The 17,815-nt window shown below is 38.3% G+C and overlaps 1 protein-coding gene across 28 annotated transcripts in view; it reads right to left on the reverse strand.

Moving 5' to 3' along the window:
* The window catches only part of kcnma1a (potassium large conductance calcium-activated channel, subfamily M, alpha member 1a), a 222,943-nt gene that overhangs the window by 183,981 nt on the left and 21,147 nt on the right, over positions 1-17,815 (reverse strand). For all 28 annotated transcript variants that reach the window (XM_088634586.1, XM_088634581.1, XM_088634579.1 and 25 more), the window contains one exon: positions 3,256-3,420. In XM_088634586.1, the coding sequence (XP_088490712.1) occupies positions 3,256-3,420 (165 nt within the window). The remainder of the gene's footprint in view (positions 1-3,255; positions 3,421-17,815) is intronic.

Raw genomic sequence — 17,815 nt, forward strand, 5'->3', positions numbered from 1 at the left:
GGCCTACCTTGAGGGATCTGTTTCAGTGTTCATTTTTTTTTGTTCGGCTGGACTGTGGCGTTATCACTACGTGTGTGCGGATTTATACATTTGTAGATGAGTCTGCGTGTGTAAACATTGTTTATATTTATTTTAAAGTTTCCTCACACGTGACCTAAAACCTTTTCGGATGCCACAAAAATAGGTTTTAATTTACCCCCAAGGACCTAAACAAGCTGACACAGAATACAACATCTGCTGTGCTTAGGTAAGCTGCCGTTGCTATGGTTACTAGCTAGGCTCACTAAACACTGGTGCACTGTGCCATTATCGTTAAGCTGCAGAAGAACCCTGACAGAGGGCAGAAGTCCCTCAGCCCACACACACAAAATAACTTTAACCATTTCAAAGTAAAGCTCATCACAGCAAGTGCTACCTGTGTGTACTGAGTGACGCCTGTGACACACAATGCAAAAAATTAAAAGGGATAATTAGTCGCACTGCTAAATCAGGATCAGTATACAAGTGTGCATTCGAGGAAGTAGCAGTGTATCTACAAGGAAGATGGACCTTCTGAAGAAAGACTCAAGGAGAAAAAGAAATAATTAGGACAATCTAACTACCAGTGCCTGCTGTGATTGCCTTGTGTCCCTGCTGATGAAAGCCATACAGCACAGAGCTGCCCTAACGTTTGACATACTGAAAGTGACACAAAACCATGCTAATGTTGAAGTCCAGCTGGAACAGTCAGTGTTTTATCATTTTAAATAAATTATGCCAGTTTGGCATGGTCTTGTACACTGTGACACTGCCTACACCAAATGTAAATGACATAGTTATGATTTATAGTTATGATGGAGCAGCAACCATATTGAGATAAATTTGGAAGATATGAACATTACTATAGCATTACACATTTCTAGTACTGTACACTATATATGCACTGTATACAGTACTGTACTGCCACTCAAGCAATTGCACTATGCCACACTGTTATAAAAGTAGCTTTCCTCCTTCCTTCACTGAGGATCGTGGTGAAATAAAGCACAAGAGAATATCTTGAAAGTAACATTAAAATCTAAGGGAAATCTGAAATAACAACTTGAAACTGTTTCAGAAAACTGATCAGCAATGCCACAAAGGAAATCTTAAAAAGCCTGACTTTTTACCCATAATGCCTCTTCTGTACGTTGGAGGAATTATGGGTTTATGGGAAAGGTTCTTTAGCAATGGCATGATTGCAGTACATTATGTTTACAGCCTGTCTGAGGCTGGGAATGATTTATATACTAAATGTTCACATATTCTTTAATTGAGTGATTGCACCTAATTCTTTTGCTCAACAGCAGGCAAGTCGGGTTTGTATTCAGTAGTTCCCGTTCCAAGATGAAAGGAGATAGAAAACATGATCACTGTGAATGAGTGCATATCAAAATACATAGCCAACAACACATACCTGGAGTTATACCATTACTGTCAATATTGTATAGATTGAAAGAAATCTAATCCTGACCTGTAGTCTCCATAAAACTGTTTTTGATAGCATTGTATACACAATACGGGATTAGACAGAGGTATCTTCTATTTGTCCTCTTAGACTAGTCAATGATGAGATGAATGTCAGAGTTCAATTTAAAAAAAAATGTTCCAAGACTGGTGGTAGCTGTAGTAAAATAAACAGTAGTTTGTTCTATATACTGTATACTATAACAAGATATAAAATTAATTTTAATTTAAAGTTACAAATTAAGTTTCACATTAAAGCTACATTACCACATTGTTCTGACCACCAATACACAGTACAAAAAGTCTTATGGCATTGTGATTAAAATTGGCATTTAACCGCAATTAAATCAATCCAACCTAGCTTTCTTATGAACTGACCATAATACAAACTGTCCTCATAAAGATACTGAAATGACAAAAGGTTGAGATATTTACAGTAAAGTACATGGTCATTTACAGTATATACTGTAGTAAATGGAGTGAAAGCAGAGCTGTCATGGTTGTGCTCTCCAGTCCCAACATCTTTCAACTATTGATATTTGAGGGACAAATTCAAAAGAAACAGGGAGATAATGCCACAGATTGAAAAGATGCAGAGAGCAATTCCTAAAATGACTATAATATGCATTCTAAGTCTTGACAATATATTTATGATACTGCATAATTTCTGACTGCTTTTGAACAGAATAACACATTTCTAGGATATTTCCAATGTTTACAGTACAATATTTACAGAATTGTCGGAATATTCTTACAGAAGATAAAAGAAGAGGGGTATAGGACCCCAAAAGTAGATACATTTGTCCACAAAGTTCGCTTTCAGCTGGAACATTGTGAAAAAGGAGGCCACTTGCCACCTTAGCTCAGTGTTCCTCCTCTTTTTTACTGAACAATAGGGAAACTACAGCTGTACTGAAAGCATCTTAAAAGAATTTTCTCTGCTGTGAACACTGCATACATGTTCTTTATATTTTGCTAAGCAAATAAATCACCTAGACAGCAGTTACACAACAGCTCTGAGGGGATGGTGCTAAACTAAAATCAATTACTCCTGTACTTCATTCAACGCTCAGCAGAGCACTTCTTGTCTATAACATAGCAGAAGGCATGCAATGCTGACTCTGATTTAAAAACAAGACCAGATTGCTTTGCAAAGTTTTTTTCTTCTGTGCCAGGGCTCAGAAACACGTGTTTTTTTAACCTGTTCTTTGTTGTATTAATAAACGCTAGCCTGAATGAGTGTCCCACAAATAATACAATTCATGTATGTAATTCACACTTGATTCACAGGTACAACCTTCACATACTGTATTACCGCCACTCGGTTCGGTGAGCTTTCTACTTTACCTGAGTGCATCACAGATAAAATAAAAAATAAAATATACATCATGTCTGACTGAGTCATTTTATATTCTCCATCCATCTACATACAGTATAATTAGAGTCAGCTTTAACAGTGCAGCACAGATACATTTAATTTCTTAGGTTGCACAGGTGTAGAATCCCCAAGTACTTCTCCTTCCCGTGTGAGCAGGCAGAAGAGTGTGAAACCCTTAACAGTAGGGCTCTCGTCCTGCCTCCACCCACCTAGCAGAGAACATTCAGACTGAGGACGCTATGGTTTTCATCATACAACTAGTACTTCACATCCCCCTTCCCTTGTTACTTAACCAATGATGACATACACGAGGAGTGGAGAAAAGTTCGTTCTCAGCATCAGACAGGCAGCATTTCTCTAAAAGGCGCTGTTGAGACCCGCGAGGTACTTACAAGAACTCTGCCTGTCAATGTCTGTGCAGATATCATGACCCCAGCCCAGTCTTTGACAGAGGTCATCCAGCCCACTTCGCTCGCTGGAGTCTCCTCTTTCTCGTCGGGACCCTTGGCAGACCCGTCTGCTTGATTACCTGCATTACTGTTAATCTTCTGTGCTTCCTGTACAAGGAAAAAACACAATGTCATCATCAGTCACTGTCATCTCTGACAGGTTGAGAAGAATCCTAACAAATTATTTCCCTGACAATTATTTCACAAGCCCACACCAATTTCTAACAACATATATAAAAAACATTCCCAGAATACCCTTCTTTTCTGCTTTCATTTTTTCGCTATGTTAATATGCCATTTATTAGGCATATTATGGGACACCATAATAATTACTGAAGCTTTAAAATGTATATGTGTGTGTTATATGTATATATATGTATATATGTACAGTATAGTGTTCATTTGTTTTTTTTGAGTCTCCTTTCTGATTCATTCAGAAAGTATTAGTTTGTTACATTTTGTCTACAACTTAACCTAGACAGTTTTAACAAGATTTTCACACAGCTCCGTCCCTGTTTGAAAAGAAGGGGACAGTAGTGCTAGCATTTCACCATTACCACATTCCGATGTCACTGCCATAAATCACTGTGAGGTCAAGTTCTGACTGTAAGACTGCTCTCTGAGCTAATTAGGTAGATGTGCATGCATGCCAGTCATTATTTATGATATTATTTTTTTTTCTTTCAAACTCCTGACGCCTGAAAGAATGATTTCAGGCGTCCGTAGTATTAGAACACAGAAGTTGCTCAGCCCTGAAGGATGACCTTCTTGAATGGTATAAATCACTTTCGCTTCCTAACAACGAATTAACAGTTAAGTTTATCTCAGCAAAGGGTTTTGTAACTTGTAATTAACCTGGCATGGTGGACACACTGAGGGAAATGGCGATACTTTTCTCAAAAGGGAAAAACAAATCTACACTCTGTAGAAACATCACCAGCTTCCTAAGAACTCTGGAATTTAAGATGATGAGTCACTACAACATATTTAATAATTATGACATTGTGAGGGGAGAAGAGAAGGGCAAGCCTCAGTCTAATCATTTTACAAATCAGGGCTCTCCTTTTCTTTGCAGCTGCTTTCAGTACAATGTATAAAACTGCTCCAGTGCAGTTGTTTTAAACATGCAGACAAAGAAGTTAGCATCTGATGTTTTGCTAAACCACTAAGTACTTGTACAGAATCAAGGCAAAGTAAAGCACAAAAGGTGTGCCTGTTTTCTGAACACTAATATCCAGGACACTGAAACCTAAAGCATGGCTCATTTAGACTTCCTGACGCAACATCTCTGCAGAAGGTGAGCCGTGTGGGCTGTGTACAGGGGAAGGCATGATTCACTCTGCAAGACGTCAACGGGAGATCGGAAGGTTATATCCTTAGAGTCACAATACAGTTCATTTTCAGGTGGGTGGGAAATGTCAGCATTTACAGTATATTTATTTTTTATATTTTTATCCACGAGCCCTGCTGGCCCATTATAGGGTACGGTCCTTCCTGTTGACCTGCTGATCAGAATTTGATACCTTTCCATTCTTTGGATTTTTTTGTGGCTACCAACTTCAGTCAGATGCCAAACAACAAAGACAAAGAAACAGAGGTCCCCATGAAAAGCATATCCTGAACTGCACGGCCTTTCATACACAATTCTATCATGCCGACGCTGAACCATGTGATAGCACAAATGCACAATACCAACCATTCAGGAGCTAGTGGAAAAAAACCCATGTTCTTCAAATTATATACCAGAAATAACATAACACAGCTTTAGCCATGCAATACAGCATTACAAAAACTGTTCTTCCCCAGTGGTAGGCTGTCATAAACTTAAAAATGTATTATCCTATCCTAGCATTTTACTTGGCCTCTGTTACTCTCTACACAAATAGACCGGCAGTCCTTTCAGCTAGTAAAAACGTAGTAGCTGCTGGCCATTAAGATTTGAAAATTCCAAAGTTTCGACTTCAACCCGAAGGCCTATTAACATGGCACACTGTGACACATTATTGAATTATCCCATTAATATTATATTCACATTTGACAGACACTACTAGTATGCCTGGATATCAGAACACAATCACAACAAAGAAGCTGTTTACTCTAACTATGGTATCTGGTATGAGAGGATTTTCTAGTAAAATGGGATTACTGTTGGTAATTGTTCTTCTTGGAAACAGCTGGCATTCTGATAATTGGATTCCTCTTGTAGTAACAAGTTAGTCCTAGAAAGTAGTTGTTTGATATCAGTGCAAGATGTTCAAAAAAAATCTTTGCTTGTTTCCTAGATCTTCTGCAATGTGTTCAATTAGAAAATGCGTTGTGAATGTTTACTTGAAAAAAGGCTGGCACAAAGAGGTTTTTTTTTACCCTCCCCTGGCTGCAAGACAAGGAACTTATGACCCCCTGCAGGGTGAAATGAACCAAGGGGAGGAGGAAGGATGCAAAAGAATGCTACTATGAGCGAGAGAGGGGCTTCCTGTGATTTTTGATAACATTTCAGGAAGTGACATCATGGAGGATTACAAGGAAGAGCAGCAGAAATGAATTCACTCTGCAGTGAATTATGGAGCAACTGTAGTAGCTGAAGTGAAAAAAATGGAGTTTGTAACAAACATGAACGTTTGTTAAAAATTCCATATAAGCACAATGAAGACGTCTGATTTTTTTGCTACCAGGTATACGTCACCTTTAAATGTTCCTTCAGCTTTGCTCTGTTGTTGTTGCACTGCAGTCATGCAGGACTGGATGCGCAGTACTCACAATGTGTGGGTAGAGATTATATTTCATTCTGATTGGATACCCTACTTCAGAGAATTTCTGGCATGTAACTATGCAGCATGTGCTATCCCTTAGCATGAAAATACATCTTTGAAGGGGACTAGGATCTATTCAAGCCACAGCTCACCGAGCATGGGATATGAATGAAAGTGATCCACCCCAGATAAGACGAGTGCACGGAAAAATCACAATGCACTTTAGATATCATATCCAACTAGCAGCTCAGCTATGACTATGTGACTTCAGGTTTGCATTTTTTTTTGTATAGGCTTTCAGTGCACCGATCCTGAGAGACAGGAGGTTTCACCACTTCTACATTTCAGCTAAATTAGTCACAATAAAAACACAGCATTGTTATAATTATAAGGTCACCTGACCACAGCTCAAAGTTATTTCCTTACAATTAAAAAAAAATTAACAAAACAAATAGCTTTCATTACTGGTTCAGAGATACTCAAAGACATGATGATATGAAAGATTCTAAATGAAACCGTTTTTAACCAGCTGACTCAGAACACCCGCCCATGATCCCCGCAGTGCATCAGCTCAGAATAACACTACCCCAGTCAGCGGCTGTTCTAAGACAAGCACCCCTGATCTTGATTTTGCAGGAAATTTCGAGATGGAGAAACCAATGGGACTTTGTTTAAGAGAGGAAAATGTCTGTCCGGCTGCCGAAACAGCGAGGAAAGTAAAGCACTGAAACCACATTAAGCATTATTTCTAAGAAGCCAGCGGGGCGTATGAATAGATCTAAAGAGACAAAGTAAACAAAAGAAGATTCTGCTCCATTTCATAGATAATACACACAGGCTGCACTTCTCCTGCAGAAAATAGGACACGGCCTCTCAAAGCATGCCACGGGATACTCCACGTACTAATTTTATCCATGAATGTCATTCTGGGAACGTAAGTTTCAACATGGGGGGGTTCTGGAGAATCGTCCTGCATGAGGTTCCACACACATGGAAGCCAAACCGAGTGAGTGGCTGTGAAGGTGAAGAGCTGAGGAGTTTTCTCCTGTTAACAGTGCATGAGCACAATACACAGCACCTGGGTTTGTTCAAGTGGATCACTGGGCACGGGGGTGAGTGCTGTCCAGCTAGAGCCGTCCTAGAGCCATTACAGAACTCAGGGGGTGGAAGGATCTCTCTCGATAACCTTTCAGGTAACAAGGGGAATGAGCACTGATGCTACATAGCAAGTCATTCATGAAAAAAGGATTCATTTCTACAGTTTACTACATTCAAGTTCAACTACTTGAACACAGGTAGAAAAATATATTTGAAAAAAATGAAAATAATGGAATGACATCCATGGGTCGTATTAAAACCACTGATAAATGTCAGCATTCGGAATTACCCCTAAACGCTCTATTTTATTTCTTGTTTGTGCTGTGACAACATGTGTTAGCAGTTCTAAGCCCTCTCTTGCGAAAAATCAAACTAAGAAAACGGGAAATTCACTGCTCTTTGTAAATCGAAAGTCTGGTGACATCAAGGGTCACCCCCTGGCAGAAATTCATTTGAACGGCGCGTTTGTTGCTCAAAAGGGGGCAAACTTTCAAAGCCGTTCCTTTTCTCAGCTGCATTTTGCTCCCCTTGGCTGTATTATAGACTGAAACAACACTACTAATCATTCTTAAAATACACGAGCACTGAAAGGAGCTGAAAGTTCTGTGGCAAGCTGTTTCAGTTCACTCAGATCAATGAGGAGATGGAGGCAGACCTCTTGAATAATGTGGCAGACTTTCAATAGGCATTGAAACCCATGTATTAAGTTACACAATATTTATGTCTTGTGTACGCACACTACCAGTACTTGGTTCACAGAGTGCGTATAGTAATAACTTTAACCACAGTATTTCATAAACAGATGTGATTTTTCTTTTAATTTTTTATTTTCTGTCAAGGATTTAATGGATATAAATGTAAGATTGTAATGTCTGTCTCACGGCGGTGTCCCGTACTGGAGTGCCAATGGGAAGACCCCATCATAACAAGTGGCAGAAACAAGCCAATGTGACTCAGCTAAGCAAATGCGACTGGGCTTTTCTGCAGCTGTTACTTTGACTTTCATTGTGCATCATTAGGGAATAATCTGTTCCAATGGGACTTTTATTTTTAACTTGAACCAGGGAAATGAGAATCTAGTCAATGTGATAACACTGTGAATTACACATGACATTTTGTTTCCACAGTAGGTTGGTAACAAAAAACCTCTCATTCTTCTCATGTTTTTCCTATTTTACTACAGCGTAACCACCTTGCACTCAGTAAACAGCTGCCTCAACAATCTGCGTTTGTTGGAACAAACAGAATTCACTAAGAGGAAATATGTTACAGAGTCATCTAAATCAAATCAAGATTTAGACAACCTAATTTCAGTACAGAGCGATAGGAAATGCAGGAATAATACCTGCAATTTCATTTAATTTAGAAAGATTAAAATAAATCTTTAAATTCTAGGATTTAGACAATTGCTTTAAAGCACTTGTTCAACAGTTATCAGTCTGGGGACAGCAAACACTAGGCAGTCTAATGAATTAATTGGTACAGAGGAGTAATAACTGGAACGATTTTGCTTTTCTCTTTTAACTGGAATTATCACCCCTAATTACAACAACAATTAATTTAATAATGCTCACACTTCCCTTGAACTCTGGCTTGGAAATGGTTCATTTCAGCAGCAAGACCAAAGGGCCAGCATTATTTACAGCAGGTTCATAAGTTACATATTAAATGTCATGGAAAAGTTATAATGCAAAATGGAACCACTGAATAAGATGACGTTGCATTACAAACTCCTCAAACACGTCATTACTATTGCGTTTCTCTAATATTCAATGAAGAATAAGTTAAATTCATGAGTCGGGCAATCAGAAATTAAGTCACAATAACAAAGGGACAGCCAGACACGCAGACACACACTGACATACTGACTTGCCAACTAGATAAGGAGGATGTAGTAAGCCAACAGACACACAGACCACAAAGATCTGTGTATTAAAATGTAATGACAACGCCAGTGTAATTCATTTCCTCTAGCTGACCAGTCATTTCCTTTCCTGTGTTCCTTTCAGATTTATAAGAAAAGACCCATGAAGAATGACATGCTGTCAATGTCAGGGAAAGGTTATCGATCTACAAAATCACATTAGCTTCAGAGTCTTTATATGCAGAACTATTTTGAGTGCTGTTAGTCTAAAGAGGATTAGACGATTTGTGCACAGAGAACAGAATAGATGACACCGGCAAAGTCACTAGGCAGACATGCAGGATGTTTCCACCACTCTGCCAGTAGGGCTCTCTTGTTTAGTAACTACCCTTGAGTGTGCGAAAACACAGTTATAAAAGAGCAATCATGTCATATTAAAAACTCTGTCATAAATCACTGGATTATCTACACAGCTTTATCCCAAAACATGTCGAAACCTCGTTTTGTTATAGAAAAATCGCAATATCTGCAATCCAAATGTGGTTACATACATTGCTAAATGTTTCCAAATGTAAGGTATCGGGGAAATGATTGTTTTAGCTTCTTCACAAACAAGGTGAAGTTATGTTTTCTAGCTGTAATAAACACAGGCACGTCCCTGACGATAACTACGGCTGACTTTTGGATCAATAAGGGCCACCGACAGCCAAACAACCAACAGAGCCAAAACATCTGGTTCTATCACTTTCTTTCATGTCTTTGCTTCTTATGAAAGAAATGCCATGAAATTAAAATATCAGCTGCTCACACTACACGCCAACATACTGTATAAGCTATATGAGCACTGAAAATGCTCATTACTAAAATCATACTATTATTAGTCTTTCCAGAAAAAAGGCAGCACTTTGCCCTCTGCCATCACTCCCTTTGCATCAATAAGAGATAAAGGTCTCAAGAGATCACAGGTGGCACCCTGGTTTCTGTTAATTGGCACCCATCACTCTAAAGATGGATCCAGGGAGTTTTATCTTTCTAAAAGGCTATTTATAAAGCCCACTGTTACGTTAAAGGCTAAAAATCTTTTGATTTAAAAATTCTTAGAGAAACTGCTTCCAAATTACATTACTCTCTCCCCAGGACCCAAGGAAACTCTGTTTCTAAGTGTCAAAAAACACATCATTTTGAAGTTCACACAAGAGTTTATAAAAATATAGAACTGCGACAATCCAACAGGATTCCTAACACTAAAAAAAAATTCTTACTATATTATAATTAAATTAAACACCAGGTTCTGCAGATCAAAATCTGTTCCAGCACATTCTGCATAGTTACAGCCCTAAAAAGCTACAATAATGTACGCAATTATTAAAATTGAACAGGCTGATGGAAAATTAGATCAGGATATTGTTAATCTATATTCATTGCTGGAACAGAAACAGGCTCTTTTATTTTTAAATTAAACAAAAGTAAAAGATGAAACAGGTCTTTTAAACTTTGATTTTTTCATTTGTACCTATGTGAAGTTAGGACAGAATCAAAATTCACACGCATTCTGTATTCACATACTTGAGCTTGAAGCAGGAATTTTCTGGCAAACTCTATGTCCACCAGTGAGCAACAGGTTTGTTACTTGCATTTGGCAGGTAGACGGAAGGCTTTGATTAAATCAGAGCCTTAATGTCATCACCGCAGCTCATTCGGAACGTCTGCACCATGAACATTATCGCCATTACACATGCAGGCTTAATCTGGCTCATCTCATCCCCAGGCAACGGCCCAGAGACAGTAACTCTCATGTCCTTTCACCATTCCTTTTGGGTGGCATTGTCACAGAGCCCTGCTCTCGGTGTACCTCGGTGTACCTGAAGGGACAGACTTCATTCTCCTAATAGGATTTCCTTCCAAGGACAGGAGCTCACCCAAGTCTCTAAGGGTAGGATTGATTTTTTTATTTCTTCTCAGCTAGGCCTGTGTCAGCTTTAGTTACTTTATCTACAAATCAGAAAATAATAGCTAGGTTCAGCGTGGTGTGTTGAAACCACAAAGCATCCAGCTGGTGTGCCATTCTATTAATTATCTTTTCTATATATTAGATCATCGTCTACCCAATGCCCTTACAGATACATTGAGCAGTAAGAGCTGTTTCTTCTGCTCATACCAACAAAGAAAATCCCACTACTTTTGAGGACGTCTGACAAAATACATCCCCTTATCTTGGATGTATATAATAGAGAGGAATGTATGATAGGATTTGCATAAGGCTAGGGAAGAGTTCAAAAATGCAGAATGTGAGACTGAGAAAATGAACTGCACAAAGAAAGCAGTTTCTTTCTCTCCTCAAACAGCTTCAGGGGCTGCTCAATTTCTTGTTATACTTGTAATATAAACTGCTTGTACGGCATCGTACTGTAGGTGAAGAGCTTTCTCTTAAATTAACATACAATTAACCTCAGGGTTAAAATGTATAATAATTAATTACACTTATTTAGCACTTTTCTGGACACTTTTCTGGACCAGGACTTTATAGGTAATGGGGACTCCCCTCATCCACCACCAATGTGCAGCCCCACCACACAGCAGCTCTCATGGGGAGAGAACAGTAATGAGTAATGAAGACAGTTCAGAGATTTGGATTATTAGTAAGCCATGCCCTGTAAAGGCCAGGGGGGAATTTGGCCAGATCACAGGGACCCCTACTCTTTTTTTAAAAAATGCCCTGGGATTTTTACTGGCCCCACTAACACCTCTTCCAGCAGCAACCTTAGCTTTCCCAGGAGGTCTCCCATCCAGGTACTGGCAAGGTTCACACTGCTGAGCTTCAGTAGAAAGTGTAAGTGAAACTGCTTCAGCTTCAGTGGGTTGTCTCCAGCTGAGGCACACAGTGTGACTCCATCGCCGTCCTCAGGACACCCCGTCCCAATACGTGTTCACAGACACACCCCCTCGAAAAGAGAATACTTTACAACTTAAAGGAAAAGTAAACAGCTTCTTAGTCCATTTCCCTTGCAGTCAAAGCCAAATCCAAAATATTTTCGCATTGATCACAACAATGATGTTAACAGGCCAATGGCCTCCTCTCGCTTGTAACTGCTCTTATGCTCTTTATGCAACCAGGGAACCCTGAGGCTACTACCAAGGCCATGCAAACCAAACTAACAGAAAGATAACATATAAAAATATATCCAGCAAAAGTGAAACAGTTTTAAATGGTGATCTGACACAAAATACAGCCACTGGCTTGTCAATTCGATGTTATCTCTCATTAAAAATCACTCGAATGGTATGACTGCATAACGTACAGTAAATGATCAAGAAGGCGACCATGGAAGTCTTCAGCTCTGCTCTTTTACCTCTTTTACCTTTGCTGCTGGAAATCTGTGCACCAAAGCCGACAGATATTGATCCTACTTGGACAGCAGGATTATGATGTAATTAATTAGCATGCCCTGCAGCCCGTGAATCATTCGGACTTTTTTTATTCGGTTTTCATCAACTGATGGTGAGAACTTAGTCAATAAACTTCCAACAGTTTAATTTAGAAGTGTGCTCCTTGCACACAGTATAATACACACCTTAATGGACATGTTGATCTAACTGATTCCATGATGTAGCAGGTTTGGGAAAGATTACTTCTGTTATGTTCTGCATCATCTTTGTCTTCTTGAACTAAAGGCCTTGAACAGCAGATCATGACAGCCACAATACAAAGAGTTAAATAAGCTCTTCTGCAACAGGCAGTGAGTGGAATAATACATACACAGTGTTATCGTTTGCCATAAAGCCACACAGATAAGCAGGTTGGGCAACCCCGCAGTGACCGTACAAACAAGGATGGCAGGTGAAATAAAAACTGACTTTCCTCAGAGACAGCTAATTGGCACCCTGCTGATCTTATAGCAATAGAAGTTAACAACCTTGTCTACAAACATATTCTACAAAAATTCTTTCTTATTAATTTTTAAAGATGGAAAAGTTCAAAGATAAATCACTTAAAGAGATTTCAGACTTTCATACCTGATTAATTTTGAAAAACTGACCTTGGACACTTTGCTCTTTGATATTTGCTCTTTAGCACACATAGCTACAATAGGCCAAACAAGGACATTTTTGTTCTCTTTGGTGATGTGGTTTTTAATTGTTTTTTGTTAAAAATGTTTTGAAATCTAACACAATGGATTTGGGAACTAGTAACATAATATTGTATTTAATGGTGGATTTGAACTGTTGGTTAAATTTTAAAACTACCCTAGCCAGAAACCAACTATTGTTTTCTTTTTATTTTGGATAGGATGGAAAAAACTGAAACATCATCAAATACAGCATGTAAGTATAAAATATTATTTCATTTACGTTGTTCATACTGTATTTGCCACAAAGATTATCCATGTTGAACGTCTAGAGGTTGTAAACTAGGTCCTTAAGACTAAAAAAATACCAAATCTTTTCAGTTAACTTATCTTTTCTAAAAAAGAGAAACATAAAGAAAAAAAGAAAGGTATCTTCAAATCATCATTATTTAAAGGACAAATGCTGTGAATACATTATTATACATGCTTAAACCACTTGTCTGAAGCATGGCTTCAGAAGACAGTCAAGAGAAGGAAAACTAAAGTGGGTTCTCTAATATGACTCAGAAAACAAAAGGCACCCAAAAACATTATGCCAAATCTGGCCATCTGCTCTGCAGCTATTCATTCAATAACTAAAAAAAGAGTACACCTGCTTTAGGCTCAGCCATGCGAATGTTCATTAGGTTATTAAATGAATTTCCACACACTTCAGGCAATTTAATAAGGGATCAAATCAGAAACACTCAGGAACAGATGAGGTCAAATGAAGAATGGAAAGATCTTCATACTTTTTAAATTCAGTTTCAAACATTTAATTTCACCTGAGGAATAACAGAAGTATAGGTTAAGGATATAGCATCAACTACATTAACTTTGAGGTTAGTGTATTAGGTTTCAGCTCATCTTTCACCATCTGTTGAGAACTGTCTCAGTGAGGGGCTACAATAATTACAAAGGGCTTTGAACATCAGCATAAAGTAAAAGGAACAGGTAAAGGTAAAGGTTTATTCCATGACACCTGAAGAAGGCTCCACAGCCAAAGCGTTGCTTCTCTTTTCTTTTCCTTTCAGGATGGGATAAACATTTATTTATTATGTTCCTTTGCAGCTTACACATACTGTCACAGCTATCTATTTGAATAACTTACTATAAGTTACTGTACTTAACTCAATATAGAGTACAGTGGAAAAAGCTGTATTCTAGATTAAACTGGACCCACAGAATTCTGCAGGGAAGACAAACACTTTCAATTTATCAACTGTTCAAGAACTGTAAAAGAACTGATAGGGAAAACATTCTTAGTCCAAGAAAAACTAACAGGAAAACAATTAACCGTTCAGTCAGCCAGGGGTGAAGTCTACAAGGATATTGTGTATGTGGACATCTGTCTTAGCATCTTGTTAGTGTCTATTATTTATATTTGGCGGACATTTACTATATTTCAGAGAGTAAATGTCCACCAAACCGGTTCTTTACTAAACTATATCATAATTTAAGTAAACAAAGCCAGTCAGGTTAAAGAACAGGAATGCAAAATGAGTGAACATTCTTTATTATTTGATGAAGAATAATGAAGAGGTAACAATGAGCATCTAGGATGAGAGAAGAAAAATTTCCCTCCAAAGACACTGAAGGGATGACGGCTTTATGTCTCCTCTCCCATCACTGTTGAAGAATCCTGCCAAACTGCCAAATTTGTCACAACCAGTGACCAATGACTATCAGCTTTGATCTTTATGACTGCAGAGGTTTGCACATCCTGGTTCTTTGCAAAACATAAAAGCATCAGGTCTTTAGCTACTGTATATACTTGTTTTGAGTGCTCTACAAGGCCTACAAGGAGAGCATGGGCAATGATTCAGTTTCTAATGGGCTTACTTACCTTGCTTAAACAATATGCTGTCAAAGTAGAGCCTAACATCTTTTCATTAAGATTTCACCATTTGTTACAATCTCAGAATTTGACTGTTTTCACAAGAACCTTCGGGACCCATTAAGAACTTCCAAGGAATCCTCACTTCAGGTTGTCCTGAATTAATTAGAAGTCAGATATAGAAGTTTTGTAACAACAGAATGTTGACTAAAACAGTAAATAACGTTTTTGCAGTGAAAATGGATTTAGTTTCCACAAACATTGTTGTTTATTGGAAATGTACATTACACAAACAGCGCTACCATAAAGACAAGTAAAATTCTGGACTGCCGAAGCAAATACTCAGTTTTTGTCTTGCATGAACCGTACAATGCTGCCAAAAACTCTATAAAGCCTACAATGTGCAATGTTTGAAAGTGTATTTCAAAAGACTGATAGTGTCATAGCTATAATTTTAAACCTGTCATTTTTAAAAATCACAAAATATATTTTATTTATACAGCAGAAAGTGAAACTCTAAAAAGTTGTTTTTTTAGTCTTTGAAAAGGTCACTATGCCTTCAGCTAAATCTTTGACTATATGCAATGACATTAAAATGAAAGTTATGTCAGGGGCGAGCGAAGCTTCCAGCATGGTTTCAGGCATGCTAACATGGTGGCGAGTTTATGATACTAGATGCTACATTACTGTTCACATAGAGAAAATTGTAAAGTAAGAACCAATGGCAACAATGCTGAAAAGATTATGTTTCAAAGGCGTATTTGTACAGTACAGAGTATGTATTTGTATAAATGAGATACAGCCCCTGCCCAGTGTACTGTATTAGTTGAAACTCCAGTGTGTAATATGAAACATTATCTGCATTCCAATTTCTGTATTCAAAAACCATGTCGGATGTTTAATCTGGGGGAACCAATAAATCAGATTGTATGTGTCCATCAGCCATGAAAGCTTAAATGCCTTCTGAGATAAACCAAAACGTCCGGGGATCCTTATTATTGTCACGGCTCCCATCAATAGCTTGTGATAGTGCTTTCAGCTTGTTATTATTAAGCATACTACCGACTATCTAGGGTTTTAGAACAACAATAACCAATTAGCAGCCTGTGAATGTTTTAATTTGCATTCTGGATCTGTAGTTGTTATGCTTTCTTAGGTATAATCAATGTTTTCCAATTCTGTTCTCTCACTGGAACGTAATCCTTTTGAATTTGTATGTTTGTGGAGCAACTAATAAAGTCAATGGCATTCCTCAGACTTAATGGAGAATTTACAAAGGATTTGAGAAGATTACTTGGCAACAGGTGGCGATATACCTGTTAAACGAAAAGAAAGGGATTTAACCTATTTAAACCGTTCCTTACATTTGTATACATTTAGTAGAAGAGAAACTTACACAGACAAATAATTGTTAGTTTCAAAGACCTGTACAATAACAAGATAGATGTAGAGAGATGCAGTCCACCTATAAGAATCCAGCAGGTTGCTGTCAGGGGGAAATGTTTAGCTAAGAGGTGGCAGTGCCTCCTGTTATAGGAAAAACACGCAGCTCATTCTCAGTTTACTTGGAACTCAACTGCTCGCTGTAGTTCAAAATTTAATTAAAATAAACACTTGCAATGCAGAGGAGAATGGCAGTTGTATCCTCACATCTAGGCTGACACAAGGCTCCTCACATTGAATTTCTGTCAGCCAATGTGCCGAGCTGCCCTCCCGGCAGACAGTGAACAGGGGAGTTACCTGCCTCACAGGAAGCAGCAGAGCTATAAGGCACACTCTGGGTCAAGGAAATAGGCTGGATGCTTCAATTAAGTGAACATCACCACAGTGTCTATTATACAGCATGAGTGCAGGTATTCTATGCAGAATCTTAAATGACTCTTAAATTGGCACACGATCCAGTCTTTAAACCGTGTAAGATTTTTACAAATGAAATAAATGGAATAATAACTAATTTACTGGAATCAGTTAGATGGTAATTACTGTACATACTGCATATGTGTATGGATGGCTAATGATCGAAAGATCAGACAACACAAACATTATTAACTTTTAAAATGTAACAAAAGTTTAAAATCAAATATAACACCAGGGAAAACAAGCACCAAAGAATGGAGCATAGGGAAGTCTTTTAAGGTGACGTTGTGAAACAATGACATTCTGGAAACAGCAATGAGATGTTTCACACCTTGCTGTTGACTTTCACAGAAGAGAACCTGCAGAAATTAATCAGCTTGTTAGGTAAAAACTGCTAATCCCAAAACCTGCAATAGACCTTGTTTAATACGCAAAGCAGGCAGGTAAGGTGTACTGTAAGCAAGTCTTATTTCCTGGGAAGATAATTGGCATCATTAATCAACACATAGTAAGTAGTTTTATCTGACGCATTAATCAGCCTGAGATAACAACAATCTTGGGAAACCAATCAAACACAGAAAGAAAAGGGATGAAGTTCTCATGATGCCGTGAGATGTCACAATGACCTGATAGTCAGACCTTTTCATGGTGCGTCAACAAAGACTGTGTAGAATTTACCCTTTCCCCACCTGAGAGAGAAACAAACCTGGGATCTTATGTGTCTGCAACATAGATCAGCTCGGGAGTTCTGAATTTGTACCAACCAAGGCCTACGATATTGCATACGAAAGATTTTCTCTTTAAATGAAATACTTTGGTTGTTGCTTAGCAACAGAGACCTGAGTCATATACTGTATATGTGTGTAACTGTGTGTGTGGGTGTGATTCAGTGAGATTGAAGGTGGAGGGGAGAGATGGGGAGAGAATGAACTATCTGGTATTATGTGTAAAGCCGCTTTCTGAAAAAGGAAAAAAAAACAACTGAACAATG

The sequence above is a fragment of the Lepisosteus platostomus genome, chromosome 6, assembly GCF_059453375.1.
Source record: "Lepisosteus platostomus isolate fLepPlt1 chromosome 6, fLepPlt1.hap1, whole genome shotgun sequence".
NCBI lineage: Eukaryota > Metazoa > Chordata > Actinopteri > Semionotiformes > Lepisosteidae > Lepisosteus > Lepisosteus platostomus.